Raw genomic sequence first — 21,149 nt, forward strand, 5'->3', positions numbered from 1 at the left:
ATTCTAACCTTTATTGCAACATTTCAAACCTGTATTTTTAAGCACAAACAGCACATGATTGTGAATATGGCTTCAGTAGTAGTAATAATGAATTATCTGAATAAATATGGCAATACTAAAAAAATATTGTGGTTCTGATTTACCACCTCAGGGCTTGGCTGAGTAAGTCTGTTGATGTGCTTTAACTGATACACACTAAGGATTGGTTTCTTGCTGCTGGTCTGATTGCCATCCATGAAATAATCCTGAGGCTCAGCTGCTTCTCTCAAGATTCTTTTTTATGTGCAGAATAGGCTGCAAGAAGGCAGCTGAGAGACATGATTGACTGAATCACCCACCAGAGACTTGTATTTTTTCTCCAGGAGCCTGAAAACCACCGCCCTGCTGTAGTAGCCATGCTGAGAAAGGACAGGAGAATGAAAGTTGAATCTATATGCAACAAACACGTCTAAATCATGTGTTCAGAGGGCATACGCACCATCCATTTATTAAACCAGGTAGCTTTAATATCGAGTAAGGACAGCAAGTGGACCGGTTCCAGTGTTCTCTCTGCTCCATTGGAGCCACATTCATGATAGATGGACAGAAGGGAGAATGTGCTCTCTATAATCTCCTCCATATATCTGAAGAAAGACGCATATAAAAAAAAGAAAGTTGGTATATAATTAAAAAGTAAAATCCAGTCCCACAGAGAGAAGAACTCACTTCTCTGGGTGACGGATCCAGAAGGTCGTCACATCTTTCTGAAAGTCATTCATGAGTCGAACCTGAGACAGAAGAACAGAAAATAAAGCATCAGACAAAAGTTTCTGTTAGGTAGTAGATGTAGGAGATGGTTAGCACCTGTTTGAGGAGACGACTGATCTGAGGAGTGTTAATGTCGACCGTAGCTGATCCAGTAGGGAAGCTTAACTCCTGAGACCGAAAGCCTGATTCTACACTCTTTGCTGCTCAGAAACAAAAAAAATATATAATTAAAAACAGTGTGAGTTTATATATATCCTACAGTAAAAACACATATCCAGCTGTACCTACATACATATGTACTATTTAGTAAAAATAATTAAGAGTCAACAAAACTATTTACCTAAAACACTAAGTAATTAACCTGTGGGGACGAGAACAACTACACACTGGAAAAATTTGAAATCTAGATAGGTAATTTTTTCTTAAAATAAGTGCATTTGTTCTTGGATTGAGGACGTAAAAGAGACATTTTGCCAATGGAACAAAACGATTTACACTTAAAATAAGAAAACACAATTGCATTGTCTTATTTCATGTGCATATTATCTAATTATCTTATTTTAAGAGTAAAAATACTAATTCCATTGGCATATCATCTCAGTTACCTTGCCAAATTAAGGGTAAATACACTTAATTTAAGACATTTTTACTTATTTCTAGACCGTTTTTCCAGTGCATGCAGATTTTTTCTTGAAACCCTCATACATCTAAGCTTAATTTGATATATTTGGGTTAACTTGTTAGAATAAAACTTAATATGCTGCAAAATAAACTTTCACAACACGGAAGGACTCAGAAGAGCGGCCTACCGAAGCTGGTGTAGATTTCTCGCGTCACGTTCAGCGGAGATGAGGAGAAGCTTTTAGCTAAGAAACGCAGCACATTCTCCTAAAGGGAGTGAAATAAAAGAGAACATTTAGAAACAAAAATAAAGAAACTTCAGCGCCCTGTAAAAGTACAACCATCCGTACAACAGTGATTCACTTAACACCACAAACCACCAGATATCTTATTTTGTAAAATGATAATCCAAGACAAAGTTTTTTTTGTAAACAAATGGCTAATTGTATGTTTGGAGTGGTTGCACAGTTGGAGGGTNCTAGACCGTTTTTCCAGTGCATGCAGATTTTTTCTTGAAACCCTCATACATCTAAGCTTAATTTGATATATTTGGGTTAACTTGTTAGAATAAAACTTAATATGCTGCAAAATAAACTTTCACAACACGGAAGGACTCAGAAGAGCGGCCTACCGAAGCTGGTGTAGATTTCTCGCGTCACGTTCAGCGGAGATGAGGAGAAGCTTTTAGCTAAGAAACGCAGCACATTCTCCTAAAGGGAGTGAAATAAAAGAGAACATTTAGAAACAAAAATAAAGAAACTTCAGCGCCCTGTAAAAGTACAACCATCCGTACAACAGTGATTCACTTAACACCACAAACCACCAGATATCTTATTTTGTAAAATGATAATCCAAGACAAAGTTTTTTTTGTAAACAAATGGCTAATTGTATGTTTGGAGTGGTTGCACAGTTGGAGGGTAAAGCTCTGCCCCAGTTCCTTGTTTTCTGCAGCCTCAGACATGTTTTCTTCTAAGAGGATCTTCTCTGGAACGTTTTGTCATTAAAAAACACTTTTTACAGTATGTGGCTCTTTCATAAATGTATTAACCAAACCAGTCTTTTATCTTCAAGCTAGTAACTAATAACCTATATATTTCTAAATGGCGCTTACTTTAAATGTTGAAAGATCTTTTTCAGTTGGGTTATCGACAAGTTTCCATATAAAAGCTCTGTTTAGTGTGGCTAGTATTTATTATAAACTTGAATGCACTTAATCTATCCCATTTGGTTGATTTATTTTTGTTAGAACGCAAATAAAATATGTTTATATATTTTATATGTTTATTCTTATATAAAATATGCTAAAAATATTGACCCAAACATAAAATACAGCGAAAGGTAAACTTTATATGACTTTTCCACTTTTCTATAAAGTCCAGGTTGATAGAGACCATGATAACTACAGTGGTTTTAACAGACTCTACCTTTTGAGCTGTGGAGCTTTTCCAGATTCACTACCTCTTTGCAAATTTTCTGATTCATCATATATTTTGTTCTTTTTTATTTCAGATAATGCACTGGTTGCTCAAACATTTCCACAGCCTTCTAGTTCACCTGTCTTCATGATACGGTTTGTTCCATCAGAGTAAAAAAGGCTGAATGCAAATGTACACCACACATTTCAGATTTTTAATTGGTGAAAGGTTTTTTAAACAGTTCATTATTTTCCTTCTGCTTCCAATCTAGCTCCTCCTTTTTTGATTGATCCAGCACAGGACTATGAATATTTGCACTTTAACCTGAAAATAAAATTACACTGCAAAAAAAAAGAAATCTAAAAGTAATTTTATTCTTAAGATAAGTGCTTTTTTCCCATTGTATTGAGGAGGTAAGTGCGACACCTGGCCAATGGAACAAGACAATTTAAATTTAAAATAAGATAAAACAATTAAATTGTCTTATTTCAAGTGCATATTATTTAATTATCTGATTTTAAGAGTAAAAATACTCATTCCATTGGCAAATAACCGTATTAATTGCTCAAATTACGGCTAAATACACTTAATTTAAGAGATTTTTACTCATTTCTAGATTGTTTTTGCAGTATTACTTAGAGTTTGTTGCATAAAGATGTTTATTAGTAATATGCGATATCAGAAAGCATTCTCTTGTGATTTAGTACTGAAAAGATGCAATATTAATAAGACATGGACGGTTAGGGCAACAAGTAGATGAGGACTCACGCTGAGGTCAGGTTCAGTCAGAGCTGCACAGAGGTTCGCTTGCAGAGTGTTCCAGCTCTCACAGCTCAGAACGTCAGAAAGAGGAGCGCCGCAGAGAGCTTGCAGAGCCTCACGCCGCACCTAAACACACATTTACAACAATTACCCAAAACCTGATCAGACTGTCCAAAGCACTGCAGCCTGCCTGCTGACCAATTAAAAGAGAACCACGCATATTACTACGATAATGTCCTCCCTGCACCGGCTGCCTGTACCTTTAATATTAACTTCTAAATTGTGATGAACATTTCTTGTTCCTCTGATTCATTACATGAGCTTTATTGCGACTTAATTGTTGGGCTGATCTTCCATCTTAGGGTCATTACCTAAAATGATTAAAAATCTATTTAAAAACTCACCATTCTAATTGAACAGGCAAATCAAGCTGCTCTTATAAATATTTTCTTAAATTATTGTTTCATTTTGTTTAATATTTGTATCATTAATACTGTAATTAAAAGCTTTTCTTATTCCATTTTTTCTATTCTTGTATTCACTCTGATCATTTAAGGTGAGTAAAGCGCTCTATAAACAAAGATTGATTGATCCAATGCTGTTAACTGTGTGGCTATTGATCCCACTAAACAAAGGCAATTCCCTCTGAAGGGCTAAGACATAAACTCAATTAGCTGTGTAAATCCAGTTGGTTTATAATTCCTAATAACCTTATTAAACCTTAGATTTACCCACCGAAAAAAAAAATCTATTTAGTTTACAAGCCTGGTCTTTAAAGAATGGTGCTTAGGGAGAAGAAGAGGCAGTATTACGTTCACATTTTTTTTCCCGGTACCTCTTTGGGCTTGCTGGGGTCAAGTTTTTCCGCCAGCGCCTGCAGCTGCTCCTGTCTGATGAAAGCATAACTCTGGAATCAAACAGGGAAAAGAAACATAAAGCAATAATTATCATATGAACACGTTTAGTTATTGATTGTTGGGGGGAAAAACACTCAGCATTAAATAGTTGCATTTAAACAACTATCTAAGACTATTTTAGGGCATCCTTTTTAAATATTGGCTTCATGTCTTTATAAATATTAAACAAAAAAAAAAATAGAGAAGAAAACTGAAATCTAAAATACATTTCTTTACTTCTCTTATTTACTGCATTTCCTTTAGATAGCTGCATTTCTGACCTGGTTGAAGGAGGAGTCGCTGTCTGAGCAGTTATCGGCGTACTGGCTGCTGGACTGACACCGCTCCATCGCTCTGTTCATCTCCTCCTTTCTCAGCTGGTCTTCCTCAAACTTGTTGATTAGAGACTCCACAACCACCATCATGGTGTTTTTTAATGTCTGTATCATCAGACGGTACCTGTTACAGACATGGGAAGTTGTTTTACCGACATACCCAGCATTAAGCAGTTGTAATCATTATGTTTTATTATTCAAGGGATTTAGCTAAAAAAAAATTACAAATTTCTAATTTCTCAGGATATTTCTAATGCATGGCAACAAAGCCTGCTCTGAAAACATACAGTGTAACTGGGTGTGTAGAAACTATGCCTATAGAGAGGGTAGTATATGAATGAGAGTGAGAACAGCATAAAAAATATTAGGCAATATGTTTATCCTGAAATGTTTTTGTCACATTTTAAGTACAACACAAAACGTTGGAAATTTAAATATGGCTTTTGGATTTAATAGGAATTTTTAGGCTGTAAGGAAGGACAGATGGATGGACAAACTGAGGGAGTAACTGGCAGTCAGACGTTTGAACTGATGTTGATCTGATTGACAGATCTAGAGACATACTGTAACGACAGAGTGATGGATGACAAGGCAGGCGAATGTTTAAAAACAGATTTCAGTGACTTAACATGTAATTGTGTGAAATTATAAACTTAAGACTTCTCATTTATGTTATGTGATTTTTTTATACACAAGTCGGGAAATATAAAAATGAGCTTTTATAGACCTAGACTCTTTATTTATCCCTTGGGTTTACTTGTTTAGGGAGATTCTGGTTCCAGTAGCTTATATCGAGTACAATGGGCAGAGTTAAAGCAAGATGCCATTAAAGATAAAAATACAACATACAATATAAAAAAGTGTATATAGTACTAAAGAGCATAAAAGAAAAAGATGTAACTCTTCTTCTCTTTGGATATAAAAATATCTGCACCGTAGAGAGCTAAGGACAGACTACACAGTAGTTGACTTGGATTATTGCACTCGCACTGCAGAGATGAACTGACCTTATAAATAAGTAAATAATTACACAGACTACACAGTAGTTGGCAAATTTTTTACTTATTTATAAGGTTAGTTTTATGATTCAAAATATTTTGCTGAGCATATAAGCACATAAAACACTTTAAAAAGATACTGATCAGATGTGAACTGTAATTTCCCAGTGCTTTAGAGGTTTAAATAAAAATGCTCATTAGTCTGGGAGCAGAGGAGCATAAAACTCGTGTCAATTGTCAGACGGGACTCCATCATTCTCCCTGAGAAAGTAATTGCATTCCAAATGAGTCAGGTGTGCAGGAGGATATCGCCAATGGAAGATCAGAGAAAGCGTGTTTTCAGATATTGTGCTTTCCTGGTGGCTCATGGTGATTTGAGGCTCAATAGCCTGCGTTAGATCTTCCAACTAAAAAGCTGAGGTCAGTGTTACAGAGTGAAACAGGAGGAACCGTGGACGGCTGTTCCTAGTTTATTTTCTGTCCATGCTGAAGTTCCTTACAAGCGGGACATTTCAGATGAAGCTGGCAGACTGGTCAGTAAGACACAGTGTTTGATGAGTCATTCTAAGGAAGAACTGGCAACAGCAGAAAAGGGTTCCTTGGATTTCATGTTCCTGTCACTGTAGTCCTGAGATTCGCCTTAATCTGCCACCCAAAGCCAGCTTCAATAACTCAGTATGCTTAATGCTTCTTTGTAGCAGATTGATGAATATTTAGCTATGCTGTTAACATTTGTCACTTTCAGGCACACCATTTTTTATACATTACATAACAGATGGACTGCCAAAGAGGATTCTACTTTTACCTTCACCTCTGACATCATCAGCTCTAATTCACAAATAATAAACTTTCCCTTTTTAACCTTACTGACCACTATTACTATGCTTTTTGTTTTGGTCACAGGGTGGGAGCTTTCCAGGTATCTTTACAAATGTGCATATTTATTTAAAGGGGGACACCAGTTGCACGCATGAGGGTTCATAAAGCCAAGGTGTGCAGAGACATGCAGAATGGTTTTATAAATCTAAATGTATTTTGCACACCATACATTTACTAAAGGTGTGCAAAATAATCGTCAAATCGATGCATCGTGATTCTAATTTTTGTGATCTACTGCATCGATTCTTGAAGGCAAGAATCGATTATAAAAAAAAAAAATGAACAAATAAAATACATTAATGGTTGGCGCACATCAGCCAAACCAAGTGGAATACAACTTCCAGTCCAGCAGATGTCGCTGTGGATGTGTTGACGCCCTCTGCTTTGTGTCACAAGCATGTCCGGCCGTGGGATACTGAGACTAGTCATTCGTAAACAAAATACGGAGGAGACTGAGAAAATTCGCTGCGCGGCTCCATCACATTTCAAGTCAGATGCTTGGATGCATTCTGGCTTTACAAAACAAGGAAGGTAAAAACGAAATTGATATGATGCACGTCATTTGCAAAAGGGGAAATAAACATTTGAATGTTTTCATTTCACTGGTTTAAAGGACCACTGAGGCCATGTAAACGGCACTGATTATCCTTATTTTGTTATTTTAAGTTTGATGAATCCTAAGATCTTTTTGTCAGTGTTTCCACACCAGTAATAGTAATATTTCTGTCCAGTATTTGTTTTCATGGCATGAATTCAGTTGCTTTCAGTTATGTATCAATTGAAGACACTATCCAGATCACACCCAGCCAGTCAGCCACTGGTAATGGCTGTATCCTTTTCTTACAGTGTTCAGAGAAAATATCGCAATGCATCGCGATGCATCGCAATATTTCAAGTATCGTGATGCATCGTGATAGAATCGCATCGTGGCATGTGAATCGTGATTCGAATTGAATCATGACTTCTTTGCCAATACCCACCCCTATTTTACTATAACATACCTAATGTATTTATAAAGCACTTTCAACACCCAACAGGACCAAAGTGTTATAATCATAAATACAAACAATCAATCATTAAAAAACAATAAATAAAGTGGTGTATAAAAGTAGAAACAAAATAAAAATCAAGAAAAAAAGAAACATGGTAAGACAATGTCAACATCTCAGATTGTGTTAAAAGCCAAGAAAAGGAAATAGATCTTAAGAAGATATTTAAAATCAGAAAGTGAAGAGGCCTGTCTAATGGCCAAGGGAAGGTCATTTAAAAGAAAAAGCACGCTCTCCTCTGAGCTTGGGTTTTGTCTTTGGCACCCTCAGTAACATTTGTTGGCCCTAATATGATAAACAAAATGATTATGGTATAATATAAAATAGGGCTGAAATAATTAATCAGATTAATCCTGATTAAACGAATATTGAATTAATCATTGACTAATTTAGTAATTGATTAATCATAAACTGGAGTGTAAGGACTCTTAAACATGTCTTTAGCTGACAGAGTGACCAAATTAAAGCAGTAATTCTACCAATATTGTAAAATAATATATAAACATTTTGCATTTAAGATAAAAAGAATTTTTCGTCTGTCAATATGCTCTATCCAGAAATCCTCATGTGGAAAAGTTTTAGTTTCACCTGGTTTGATTTCGTAAAAAGTCTTCTTTAAGGAACCTTTGGATATCTGATTATTCATCGATTAAAGGAAAAAAATAATCAATAGATTAAGTCTCCAATATTTCATCTTTTTCATGGAGATGTGTAGAATTTTTAACGAACAATTATAATTTTTAATAAACAACGCATAAAGACATTAAATGTACCACTGTACTAGGAAGACTGTCACATAAATAAAGGGAAAGTCTGAAATTCTTTTAGAAAAAGTCAAAAGCTAACTTTTTTAGAGGGTGTTTTTTCCAGTTCTAACAGGCCTTTTCTGCACCAAAAAGAACTAAAAACAAAAAATGTACTGAGCTACACTTACTGAGCCGAGTTTCTTGTTCTCCGAGTCGCAGCTTGAATTAAGGTATCATGTGCCGCTCCAACTGCATGTTGTCCTCCTCTGGTTAAGTTCTGTATTTCCTCCTCCACCACCGTCCCCATAGAGCTCTCCACATGCTGGCGGAGGTATCTGACAAACTCATAGCTGAAAGAACAAAATCCATTCGCCTTTGTAAATTTCAATAACATTCTATCATGGTTTAGAGATCATGACCCTAAAGTTATGACACAACCTGTTTGTGGCCTTACTTGTGGAAGTTCTTGTCAGTCTCCTCCAAACAGAGGAGGATCTCTTCAGCACTTTCAGGGGATGGTGCTCCAGAGATCTTGTCACTGATGCTTCTCAGAAGCTGCTTGAGGAGCGTTTGTAATTGCAACTCATCATCAGCAGACAGCTTTGACATTGTTGAACTGATGGATAAAAAGACAAATACTTGGGGGTTTATAGGATCCAAGTTTGTCAACAGTGGGAATAAGAAGATAAAACATGCAGTCATTGTTTAAACTAAATATCATTCCTCTAAGCATAACAACAGCTGTAAACAGTCTCTGAGGATAGACAAGGAGGTGTTTTTATTGCTGTTATAATGTGAGTTATAATGTTCTTCAATTCAGAAACATGAATGCAGTAAGACCTCAATTCACCACTGATAATCTGAAAGTCCATTGATTAGATACTGTTCAAAATAAAGAGAAGAGAAGGAGCTTATCCATTCATAGGCTAACCCAAAATGATTTGTTCCTCCGATGTGGACATAATTCACTACCATGCTGGTGCATCCAGCGGCAACAAGGAGAAAGGTGATCAGAAAATGGAGGTTGGGACGAACCGGTGAAAGAAGGAGAGGGCTCACATGTTGTTACATAGAGTTTTAGGACTTGCACTATCACAATGATCACAATTAGTAGGAAACTGTATGTTGAGTGTCCTGCGATCACACTCTGAAAATTAATGCTATTTTTGCTGGGTAAACATGCAAAGTTTGCTTATTATAGATATTGTGGAATTCATCATTTTTATTATATAGTAAAAACTAAAATTCTAAGTCCTGTAAATCACTTGGCATTTAAATTTTATCTATGCATCACAAATAAAACAAATAATTTCACCACTGTTTCAAATCTTTCTTTGTTTATAAGTACGTTAAGAAGCTTATGATGCAGGTCTTTTTGGTTGTAATGGCGGTGATGTCATGTACATTATTAATCGATCCATCCATTTTCCTTCACCCTTATCCCTAATGGGGTTGAGAGGGGTGCTGGTGCCTATTTCTAGCTGTACCAGACTATCGCAGGGTAACACAAAGACGAACAAGACAAACAACAATTCACACACACACTCATACCTGAGGAGAATTTAGAGAAGCCAATTAACCTAACAGGCATGTTTTTGGACTGTGGGAGGAAGCTGGAGTACCTAGAGAGAACCCACGTATGCACAGGTAGAACATGCAAACTCCATGCAGAAAGACCCCGGGCAGGGAATCAAACCCTGAACCTTCTTGCTGCAAGGCAGCAGTGCTACCCACTGCTCCAATGTGCAGCCCTTATATTATATATATTTCTTATTTTATTTTTATTGTAGATACAAACTAATTTACATTGTAAAAGCTGTTTCTGAAATGTTTTTTTTTTTTTCAATTAAACATTTTTCTTGTTAGTATCTTAAACATGAACGAACAAAAGTAATGAGCTGAATTATCCGATCCGGGAAAACAAAAAACTCCTCAACCTGATCAAGATGTATATTATGCAGTCATAACTAATTAATGTAGAAACCAAATATGGATTATTATGTGCCTTTATTCATTAGCAAGGACTTAATGAAATTTTTATCAGCCTTTTTTGACTTTCTTTCAGAAAATACAGACGTTGTACTTATCTATGTAGCATGATTGGTTTAGATTGACCCTGAACTGGCTCTGGCGCCTACTTTCTAGCTCAGCCACTGCTAAAGACAAAATGCTAAAGAGAACATGTCTAGCTTTCAAGGATAAATTAGACAAAATTCTGAAAAGGCTGAAATGGAAGGTTAAAAATATAGAAACCCACAAATGTTACAGAACAGCTCAAATCAAATGTCTCCATCCCAGTAACCAGCCATGGATTAACTTTTTACTCAAAAGGCTCTCTAACAGGTAGGATAGTCCTTTATATAAAGAAAAGTAAAGTATACATTTATTTGAACTGTGCAATATCTCCTTATTTTTTTCTTTTATAATTTATTCACTTTGTTTTATACTTTTGGGAAACCAACAATGGTATTAACAAGAGCAAAAAAAAAAAAGAATTAATAATCTAAATAAACTAAATAGTGTTTCAGTTGGATCATTTCATTTAATATTACATTATTGATAGAAAAAATGGGAATACTGATGATTTTAAATTTTGCTTCACTTCCATGTTTCTAATATCTTAAAATATAAAAAATAAATGTGCTTAAGAAAATCGATACATTAAATCTAATTTACTAAGTCCTCAAAACTGACCCAGAGCTGTCCCGGAGAGAAAACCATGCCCCTTAAAATTCCTTAATTAATTAAATGTAAAAAAAAATCTGGAAATAATAATGTTTCTTGAAAGAAAAAAAAACATTTATAAAAAGGCATCTTAAAGTAAACAGATAAATCATAACAAATAATTAATATACTTGAATGAATACATCTTGAAATAGATACATATATCTCTTAAGAAATAAAGAATGAAATCAATGAATAAATCTAAAAATATGCTAAAATGTTCTTCTTAAAAATGTATTTTGTTTATTTTAATAAAGACATCTATTTATTTTACTTTTTATTTATAAATAATTATAGCAGTACTTTTTTATATTTAACTGAATAAAAACTGTTTCCATATTATAGAAAGAAATAAGTTAACAAATGTAAGTAAAAGCGAAAGGAAATGGTTGATATATTTTAAGAAAACACATTTATGTTAATTAGCAAAAGTAAATAAAAGAACATATCTAAAAAAAAAAATAAACCGAATGTAAACATGAAATATTAATTACATATCATCAAATAATGTGACTATAGCTTTTACTTTTTTATATTTGTTGCATTTATTTTAGGTCATTCGTTTATTGCATTGAGACATTTATTCGGTTTTGTATATATTTATCTTCTTTTAGCCAATTCTGGACCCCCACCTCATCAGCACAGCAGGCGGACTAATTAATTAATCTGCAACAGGTGTGGAAACCTGCTTCCTTCTATAACATCTCACGCTATTAAATGGTCTACTAGCCCATAAATACTTTACGTTTGCTAATATTATCCTCTTAAAACTCGGAATTCTAGGGGCTATAGCTACAAAATCCAACCCTTCTTCACCTAAATGATGCTAAATGATGCTAACTGCTAGAACACAGCTAACTACGGGCAAATTATCTCCGTTTTGTCATAATAAGAGTTGAACACTGTAACCCCTTCAAGCAACAGAAAACTACTAAACCATATATAGGAAAGTCAAGTGAAAAATAAGGCACATTTACCTTTAAACGAGGCAACAATAACGCTTTAGCATCACTGGCCATGGAAAGCCGTGTCTCTATGGAAACGACTACTCCTGGTTTAGGAGGGGCATCATGTTATGTTAAGATACTGTTGGTAATTTCAAACTACATTTGAATTTAATAAACTTGAAGGCTTCTTTGATCAATATAGTTTACTTAAATACAACTATAGCTATATACTTAAAAAGCTTTCCCTAAAAATTGTATTCATATTTCACTTAATTAACTCGCTGCGTATTCGGACGCAATTTGGTGGCTTTTCTCCGGGAGATTTGAATGCACCAGGGATGACGCTTTACCGTCACGTGACCCAATGTTTTGTTTCTGAACCCGGATGACGTGCAGGAGACGTTTTACCTTTTACAGCGACCGTAAAAGCACAACTTTCATTTAAATTTACTCTTTAGGAAAACGGCTTTATATATATTTTTGTGTGTGCCTAATAGCTTAACATTTAACCGTCCCCTCGTTCACTTTTAAGCATTTAAAAGGTGTAAACATCACTAGCAGGGTGTTTAGCATGGCGGCTGTTGACAGCTTTCACCTTTTGTACAGAGACATTTCTCGGTCTTGCAGCTCTCACTTCGAGGCTCTGGCCTTGATCGGGGCTCTGTACACGGCCAGCAAAGCAGTTGTCCTGCTGAGAGACTGCTGCATGGTAGTTAGGGTCCATTTCCTGCCGAGGATGTTGCCCAGTCGTGGGAAGCTGACCCAAAGATATGGGGAATGGGCTGTTATTTATGGTAAGAAAATATTGCAATTGAAGTGGAACTGCTCACCGCTACACTCTTAAAAATGCAGTTTGCTATTTTTAGTCATTTGAAATTTAGTTGTAAACAGACATATTGAATATACTCCCTGAATTTGGTGGTAGTGCTAAAGCCTTATTTGAATCAGGTGACTAGTTCCAACATAGAGATTAGCAATGCATTGCTCCATCAACTTTACATGTGTGTAAAACTCTTGTTAAAATTAGGAACTTTATGTTCTTTTTAAAAAAAGACTTGATACTGATGATGATGTAATCACTTTTACAATGTTTTAAAGCAGGGGTATTCAACGTTTTCCAGGCCAAGGACCCCCAATTGTATGAAATTGTGTTCTATCAAACTGGTTCTATAGTCACTCTATTACAGATGGAGTCATGTAATGAAAGTAATTTCCCCCTGGGATTATTAAAGTGTTTCTGATTCCTGATTGATGCGACAGGTGTGAATGAAATGGTGCCCAGCTTGAAAGAGCTCCTGTGTGTCACTGAATGTGTGCATTGATGACTGAAACACATCTTCTGCCTCCATTTTTCTGTTAACTACAGTGTGTTGAATTCATGTTAATGTGGATTTAAAGACATTTCAATTAGTGGAAAGAATTGCATGGGGGAATATATAAAAAAAAAGTAATTAACCAAAACTTTCGCAACCCACATGCAGTACCTCCGTGGACCCCTTGTTGAAGACCTCCTTTTTAAAGAATCTTTAAGTAAAGTTTGATTTATGTTTCACCCAATGTTAAGTACAGCAGCTTTCAAACTAAACCCTACTTTAGGTGTGGCAAAATGTGTTAAAACTGCTCCCATTTTTGTAGCTTCCACATGAAGAAAAAAGTTTAAAAATCTCTAACTGTTCGGCATAGAATAATTCTGTCCACGTTTAATCGAGTCTATCAAAGTATTTCAGATATAATAATATGAATATGTATAATCAGTTCTTTAATATGTGAAAAGCCTTTTCTCCCTATAGTAGATGTAACTATATTATTTTGGTAGTGTTTGTTTAGGTGTATGACCAAATCTATCTTCTCCTAACAGGTGCATCTGAACCAGTAGCTCACGCATATGCAGAGCAGCTAGCTCAGAATGGCGTCAGCATCATCTTCATCACTGAAGACGGTTCCACTGTGAGAGACGCCGTTGCATTCCTTTCCCAAACTTATGGGGTGGAGACTTCCGTTGTCACTGCAAGTTTCTCTCTGGGCCAAGCACCGATCAAACCCTTATTAGAAGCTTTGAGCGGTAAAGATATTGGCTTCCTGGTGAACTGTGTGGAGGAAATATCGGCCTCACCCAAAAGCCTGTTAGAGATTCCTGAGCAGGGTGTGTTGGATCAGGTGAATAGAAACGTCACTGCTGCTACTCTGGTTGCCAGACTGGTGCTGCCAGGGATGGTGGAGCGCGGCAGAGGGGCTGTAGTTAATATATCTTCAGGGACCTGCTGCAGACCCCTACCTGGAAGAGTTCCACTCACGGCCTTTGCTGTAAGATAAAATTCTTTAAGGAATTAATTTTTGTGGAAAAATGGCAAAAAATAATCAAATGAGCCAGATTAGATACACAAAAAATATACTTTTAGGTTGAAGCTTCATATAAGCAACTAGTTAAGCTTGTCTTCACTTCTTTCTACAACATTTAATACTTGCACTAATTTCATTTTTTTCCACAATTGCAGGGGTATCTGGATCATTTCTCAAGAGCTCTTCGTTTTGAGTACAGCAACAAAGGAATCTTTGTTCAAAGTCTGATTCCTTTGCAGGTAATTAACTGTAGAGATCTCAGAGAGTTTCAGGTTCAAAGCATGTCACAAACATCATCAACTTTTCTTTAATTGATTAAACTGCACATTTAAACAAAAAGTCTTTTTGAGACACTAATTAGGAATTGAAGCATGAAACATAAAAGACATCGCAAATGTTTTTATTTTTTTTCTCTTGCACTTTCTAGCATATTATCTCTATCACTACTAGAAACTTTATTTAATTAATATCTGTTTCATTGTTTTTTGCAAAAAAAAAGTTTTGTTCAGATTTGCCTAAAGAACATCAATTTTCAATTGTTAAAACAATTTTGTGTGTTGTTTTAATAAAAAAAAAAAAGAAGCCGTTGTGCACAAATTAAGCAGATTTAGAGATCCCTGAAGTTGTTTTTTTGTCTTCTATTTGTATTTCAGATAGCTTCAAGCAGAGATCAGTCATCTTCTTCAAGAGAAGGATTGTTTGCTCCAAGTCCGGGGATCTATGCTCGACACGCTATTTCCACCCTGGGGGTCTCCAACAGAACCACAGGCTACTGGCCTCATACACTTCAGGTCAGCAACATGTTTCTAAGTGAATTTTTATTCCTTATGTTTGAGGCATCTTATAGTTGAAATAAAATCAATGAAAAACTGTTTCTTTGTTTTTTCTAACAGTATGGACTAATGAGATGTATTCCTGAGTGGATTTGGATTCTGGCGTCTCGGATGTTCCTCATCTGAAGCTAAAACCTGAAAAAGACTCTTACTGGATCTCGTTACACAAGAATGTTGTTCGACATTCTTCTGACAGTATTTATTTATAATAAACCCCAACATTCTAAAGTTGGTGTATGAAATTGTTCTAAATTGATGAAGAAATCTACCATTAAAATGAATGAGTTTAAAACAATGAGTGTGAAGCACAGGTTACAATTTAGTTTAAATCTTGGTAGATATGAATGTAAAGTTTTGTCTATTGAAAGACGGAACCAACAGCACTACAGTTTTCTTTGACAAAAATAATAGGTACTCGGTACATCAGGTAAACTGATGTTTTCTATTTTCTTTCTTTGTGCTTAAAAACGTATCAAGAAGATTTTGCAGAATTGCTTGGTTGCTTTCTGTTTTTTACAGCCTAGCTGCGTTCTAGTTTTAGGCTTTTAAATGAGGAAAAATAAAAAGTCGTTATGGATTAGTGCAGACATTCCTACAGAGGTCAGGGGTCAGGCTTTGAATACCTGCCCTGTCAGGGAAGGAAGGAACAAGGAATAAAGTCTGTAAATAACTATATTTTATTACTTTTTTTCCATTATCCACCAAACTTGGAAACATACTAGCAGTAAATTCCAAACTTTTTCGGAGTCTACAGAGAGATAAAATGCATTATGAAACAAAGCTACATAAATGTTTTCATTAGAGCGTAAAGCCAACAATGGAAGAAAAAAAAAAGCTTCAAATTATTCCTAAAGTTTCCTTTGGCTATAAATGTAAGCGCCATCTTGCACTGTTGTGTCTTCATCTTATCAGTCCCTCTTACGTTGGCAGAGACGGAGGGTGTTGCACTTTATCAAAATCACAGAGAAGTGTGACGACCAAAAGTGAAGCTTTTATTGTCGAAACTGGTGCTGTGAGCTTCAAGCAACTCCTAAAGTATGATTTAAAAAAAATAAGTTCTACAATATATGTATATTTTGAATTTTATGAGGTCGAATTTTGAACAGTTTGGGTTTGATTTGTGAAACTGTGTGATTATAACTCAGGAGGTGACCAATAAAGCTTTTTCCATTCACGCATCTGATTTCTTGTTACGTCTTTCATCTTAATGCATAAAAAAAACAGTCTCAGGAATTTCAGAAACTATTTTTCTATATCCTGTCTTTGCTTTCAGCATATTTCTTTAAAGATTTTATCTGATCAATAAAAGGTCGGTCAGATTAATGCACCTTTTCCTCTGTTCAAAGCAGCAGGTGCAGGTCAATGATTCACGTCTAGAAAGCAGAGTTCAGAGTTTTGCAACCAGTCAGTCTCGACGGAGGCCGTTTCCAAACCTCATAAACAAACCTGAAGTGCACATAAACAAGCTACTCTACACTCACCTGCATGTCAATCTTTCAAATATTAAAGATATGCCTGGAGACAAAAAAAAGCTGCTGTATTAGTCTGCAAGGCAAATTGTTTTGAAACTAAAGAAATACAGCAAGTTCATTTTTAATTGAACATCCAAATTTTTGTCTTAATCCAAATATTGACAAAAACAATACTGCGTGCCTTATTAGTAGGACCAACAGCATACTGCTACAACTATAGGTTAAAAGCTCAAAAATAAATATTTATCTTACTTTTAAATGTCATCAGTTTATTTGTGCATGACAACTTTTCAGGTGTTTTTATTTGCCATATTAACTGTTTGCCTCACCCCCCCTTTCTAATATATTTACTGATTTCCTTTTGCTTTTCAGTTCTAGATAAATTCACTTTCTTCATTCATAGTCAAACGTAGTGGCGGTAGCATCATGCTGAGAGAAATTTTTTTTTTTCTGAAGGAGAGACAAGCTAATGAGTTGGCAAAGAAAAGATTAATTAAATACAGGATGTTTTGAATGAAAACATGTTAGAAGCTGCTAATGAGCTAAGATTGGGGCTGAGGTTCATCTTCTTGCGGGTCAGGGACTCTAAACACATCGAGGGCTTTTGAGGAATGGTTTCAATCCATCCATCCATTCATTTACTGACACGCTTATCTCTCCTGGGGTTGTGAAGGGTGCTGGTGCCTATCTCCAGACAGGTCGCCTGTCTATCACAGGGCAACACAGAGACAAACAGGACAAACAGGTATTCAATTAACCTAACAGTCATGTTTTTTGTTTTTTTTTCGGACTGTGGGATGAAGCTGGAGTACCCAGAGAGAATCAAGCATGCACAGGGAGTATGCAAACTCCAGCAACTGAACCCAGAACCTTCTTGCTGCAAGTCAGCTGCGCCACTGTGCAGCCCATGGTTTAGATCAAAGTATATATATTTCCTAGAATCATCCAAAATCCAAGCATAAATCCAATCAAATTTCAGTTGGAAGTCTAAAAAAAAAACAAAATTTTGCAATTACTTGCCATCCTATCTGACTGAGTATATCAAAAAATAAGAAGTGTAAATATTTCTGTAGGCTTGCAAAGCTGGTACAATCATAGCCCCTAAGACTGTTAAATCAGCAAAAGGTGGGGCGTGCAGGTGGCGCAGTGGTTAGTGTGCACAACCAATGTACAGAGGCCTTAGCCCTCAAGGCGGTCGACGCGGGTTGGAATCTGACTTGTGGTCCTTTGCCGCATGTTTCTCCCCCTCTCTCATACCCCCTTTCCTATCAGCCTACTGTCCAAAAAATGAGCCACTAGTGCTATAAAATCAGCAAAAGGTGGTTCTATAAACTGTTTATTGGGACTAAATGCAAAAGCCCATCAGATTTAAAATCCATATTTCACGTTATTATTTATATCCACAAATTTATGTTTGTCTTTCTGTTTAAAACACACTGATGTAAAATAATTTGAATATACTTATGGGATACAAAAAGTTTTGCAAGACAAAAACTCTTATAAATGTGAATAAATGAACAGAAAAAAAACACATTTGGTTAAATCTGCTAGTTTTCTCTGTTATCAACCACTCGTATTCAGCATTTGCACATAAGCCTCTTTGTTTTGGTTAGGACAGCGTCCTTCCAGATAAGCCAGAGAATTGACCATGAAGCACAGTTTCTTCCTCAGTCTCTCGTCTCATCCTTTACAGGAGCTGTCGTTCTTTTCATCCAAAATTTCCTCAATTTTTATATTTTTTTTCCCAACAGGTGAGTTTCCTTTTCCCAATCCCGAATCCTAAATTACTTAGTTTGTTTTTTGATGTCTGTATCCTAAGGCTTTTGCATGAACTTCTAAGGCTATAAATAGATTTGTATTTGTATTGATGTGTGAGTATAACACAACAGTTTAAAATGTTATTTGATTTAATATGAACTCTTAAATGTACAGAGATTTAGAAGAATATTTAATGAAAGGAAAAATATTACTAACAAGTTTGTTGTTGAAGATTTGTTATAGGTTTGAGTGTGCTTTGAGTGTCCTTTTGATAAGTGTGTTTAGAAGACTTGAAATCTGCAGCTGTGGATTTATCTGCATAGTCACAAGGCAGTATGAAACGATACACGCTTGGCCTTCTGAAACACTCAGCCTGTTCTGACTTTTTACCTACCTAAAACAAATCCAACGAGACTTAAAAAAGGAGATATAACATCACCAACCAGGTGCACATCTTTAAATTAAGTCTTTTCCATAATTTATTGCGTTTGGTTTTGCATTAATTTAAAATCATGATTATATTTACCTTGAAACAAATCCTGTCACACCTTGCAGCAAGACAGCCCTGGGTTCAAATCCCAATCCGACTCTTTCTCTTGATTCTTTTCAGGTATTCCTCCCTCCTACCCTTTACCAAAAATCCTGACTTTTAGCTTCAATGGCCACTCTATGATGCTTTAAAATTGTGTGGAAATGCATGCTTGTTTTATGCGTTTCCCTGTGATGGACTGGCACCCTGTCTGCAATGTGCCCTGCCTTATTCTCCAATAGACCACTGGAGATAGGCAGCAGCCCCCTGCAGCTCTAAAAAGATAACCATTGTATCAAACTTCAGTCTTTTAAGGGCCAATTCTTTCAGATTTTAGAATATAATCAAATAGATATATCCTCTCCTCAGTATGCTTCAATGCAGAGTAAAGCTAATGGCCAAGTTCTTTAAATAATGTGTGCTTTAAGGATGGTTGTCTCTATGTCTGTTTTAAAACATTTTGTCTGATATAGAAAAAACAAGGATAACTGACGTTTGAAATGGGAGAATGGGACCTACTGGGGCGACTCCTGGAAAAAGTGCAAAGTCACTCCACAGTGATCGGAAAGGTCTGGCTCACCGTTCTGTTTGTTTTCCGGATCATGGTCCTGCAAACCGGCGCTGAAAAGGTCTGTACGGTCCCCCAGAGATGTATGGGGAATGAAAGTAGCTGATTCTAGACAGAGAAGATCTAAAAACAATGAGAAAATGTGTTTGATTTGTGAAGCTTGAGTAATCTAGGGTCATCTAGGTTTCCTCTCCCACATCTACTTCCTTACCCAGGTATGGGGGGATGAACAGTCTGACTTCATCTGTAACACTCAGCAGCCGGGCTGTGAGAACGTCTGCTACGACCTCGCCTTCCCCATCTCTCACGTCCGCTTCTGGGTTCTTCAGGTCATCGCCTTGGCAACGCCACAGCTGCTGTACCTCGGCCATGTCCTTCATGTGATTCATGTGGAGAAGAAGGTGAGCTCCTCCACGCAAATTCCACAGCATCCTTATGAAGAAGAAGAGGTTGTTGAGTTATTCTTTAACCATCAGTGTCATTTAATTAATTTTGCTTAAACAGCAGAAATCACATCAAAGTTTGGCGCAAGTTTGGTCAAACTTTTATTTAAATCAATAAAATTCACACCACTACACTCCAATTACTCACATCTTATAAAAAACAGAGCATTAAATGTAGCTATCTATCTGAAGACCATCAGTTGGTTGTATCATTTCATTGACTTGCAAAAAAAAGCAAATTCTGCAAAGCAAAGTGGTGACAGTGGAGAGGAACAACTCTCTACAAACCTGGGGTTGAGATAAACCAAGAAACACTTGTCTCAGAAAAATTTCTGTTGGGAAAAAAAACTTTCGACAAAGAGGCTCAGATAAGAACTAAGCAAAAGCAATAGTATTCCTTCTATACCAAGAGAACAAAACGAAGTATACAAAGTTAATGAAAACTGTCATCTAGGAAAAACACACGTCTAAATAGAGAATCACAGCCCAGGTCCACTTTTAATACATACAAGTGTTAATAAGAGAGATTTACTTAAATAATGTCAGAAAACTTGGAAGGAGACACAGCTTAACTTAAGAGCACTATAGTGTTCAACAACACCTATGGTGGTTTCAATGAGCAAGAAAAATAAAGGTGAAGAGTAAATACAGATGGCAAGCAGGTTCGTGGAATAAGTCAGGCAGACTGAGCCTAGAGAAGCTACAGAAATGCAGTAGAAAACAAAATACTTACTATAAAATGTTTAAATCCTGTGCTCTATCATCTATCTATCTATCTATCTATCTATCTATCTATCTATCTATCTATCTATCTATCTATCTATCTATCTATCTATCTATCTATCTATCTATATTAAGCTAAATTAATGTATTTATTTTAACAACTTACTACTGCTACTAATTTTATCAAAATGTCCCAAAAATACTGAAGTCTTATCTTAAAATGTAATTTTGGTATAACAACTAGTGTTTTGTAAGGATCATCAGCTGAATGTCTTTATACTTCAGTTGCACCACATCTTCACATTTGATCGTATGTGATCATACACAGGGGGCATATCCAGCGGACTAGTGAATAGTAGCCTC

General features: G+C 36.0%; 3 protein-coding genes across 3 annotated transcripts in view; 2 read left to right on the forward strand and 1 right to left on the reverse strand.

The window, feature by feature from the left end:
• Nucleotides 1-12,219, reverse strand: part of tbc1d32 (TBC1 domain family member 32) — a 105,884-nt gene extending 93,665 nt beyond the window's left edge. Inside the window, exons 1-11 of the mRNA XM_015371724.1 lie at nt 12,151-12,219; nt 8,904-9,065; nt 8,638-8,799; nt 4,724-4,901; nt 4,382-4,453; nt 3,553-3,672; nt 2,000-2,078; nt 844-947; nt 706-767; nt 479-623; nt 339-398 (exon numbers count right to left, since the gene is read on the reverse strand). Of these exons, the coding sequence (XP_015227210.1) occupies nt 339-398; nt 479-623; nt 706-767; nt 844-947; nt 2,000-2,078; nt 3,553-3,672; nt 4,382-4,453; nt 4,724-4,901; nt 8,638-8,799; nt 8,904-9,058 (1,137 nt within the window). The 5' untranslated portion in view covers nt 9,059-9,065; nt 12,151-12,219. The remainder of the gene's footprint in view (nt 1-338; nt 399-478; nt 624-705; nt 768-843; nt 948-1,999; nt 2,079-3,552; nt 3,673-4,381; nt 4,454-4,723; nt 4,902-8,637; nt 8,800-8,903; nt 9,066-12,150) is intronic.
• Nucleotides 12,220-12,490: 271 nt separating this feature from the next.
• Nucleotides 12,491-16,063, forward strand: hsdl1 (hydroxysteroid dehydrogenase like 1). Its single transcript, XM_015371723.1, has 5 exons — nt 12,491-12,914; nt 13,979-14,424; nt 14,616-14,699; nt 15,114-15,251; nt 15,354-16,063. Exons 1-5 carry the CDS (start codon nt 12,692-12,694, stop codon nt 15,417-15,419), a joined length of 957 nt encoding a protein of 318 aa, XP_015227209.1. The 5' UTR covers nt 12,491-12,691; the 3' UTR covers nt 15,420-16,063.
• Nucleotides 16,064-19,552: 3,489 nt separating this feature from the next.
• Nucleotides 19,553-21,149, forward strand: part of LOC107082853 (gap junction Cx32.7 protein-like) — a 3,239-nt gene continuing 1,642 nt past the window's right edge. Inside the window, exons 1-2 of the mRNA XM_015371736.1 lie at nt 19,553-19,681; nt 19,836-20,021. Of these exons, the coding sequence (XP_015227222.1) occupies nt 19,553-19,681; nt 19,836-20,021 (315 nt within the window). The remainder of the gene's footprint in view (nt 19,682-19,835; nt 20,022-21,149) is intronic.

Source organism: Cyprinodon variegatus, unplaced genomic scaffold (assembly GCF_000732505.1).
Source record: "Cyprinodon variegatus isolate N-32 unplaced genomic scaffold, C_variegatus-1.0 Scaffold64, whole genome shotgun sequence".
Classification (NCBI taxonomy): Eukaryota; Metazoa; Chordata; class Actinopteri; order Cyprinodontiformes; family Cyprinodontidae; genus Cyprinodon; species Cyprinodon variegatus.

What these genes read in the sequence shown, in the direction of transcription:
- hsdl1 (XM_015371723.1), top strand. Translation starts at nt 12,692, where the DNA reads ATGGCGGCTGTTGACAGCTTTCACCTTTTGTACAGAGACATTTCTCGG. An exon ending in TTCCACTCACGGCCTTTGCT is followed by an intron (nt 14,425 to 14,615) that starts GTAAGATAAAAT and finishes CCACAATTGCAG; the next exon opens with GGGTATCTGGATCATTTCTC. An exon ending in AAAGTCTGATTCCTTTGCAG is followed by an intron (nt 14,700 to 15,113) that starts GTAATTAACTGT and finishes TTTGTATTTCAG; the next exon opens with ATAGCTTCAAGCAGAGATCA.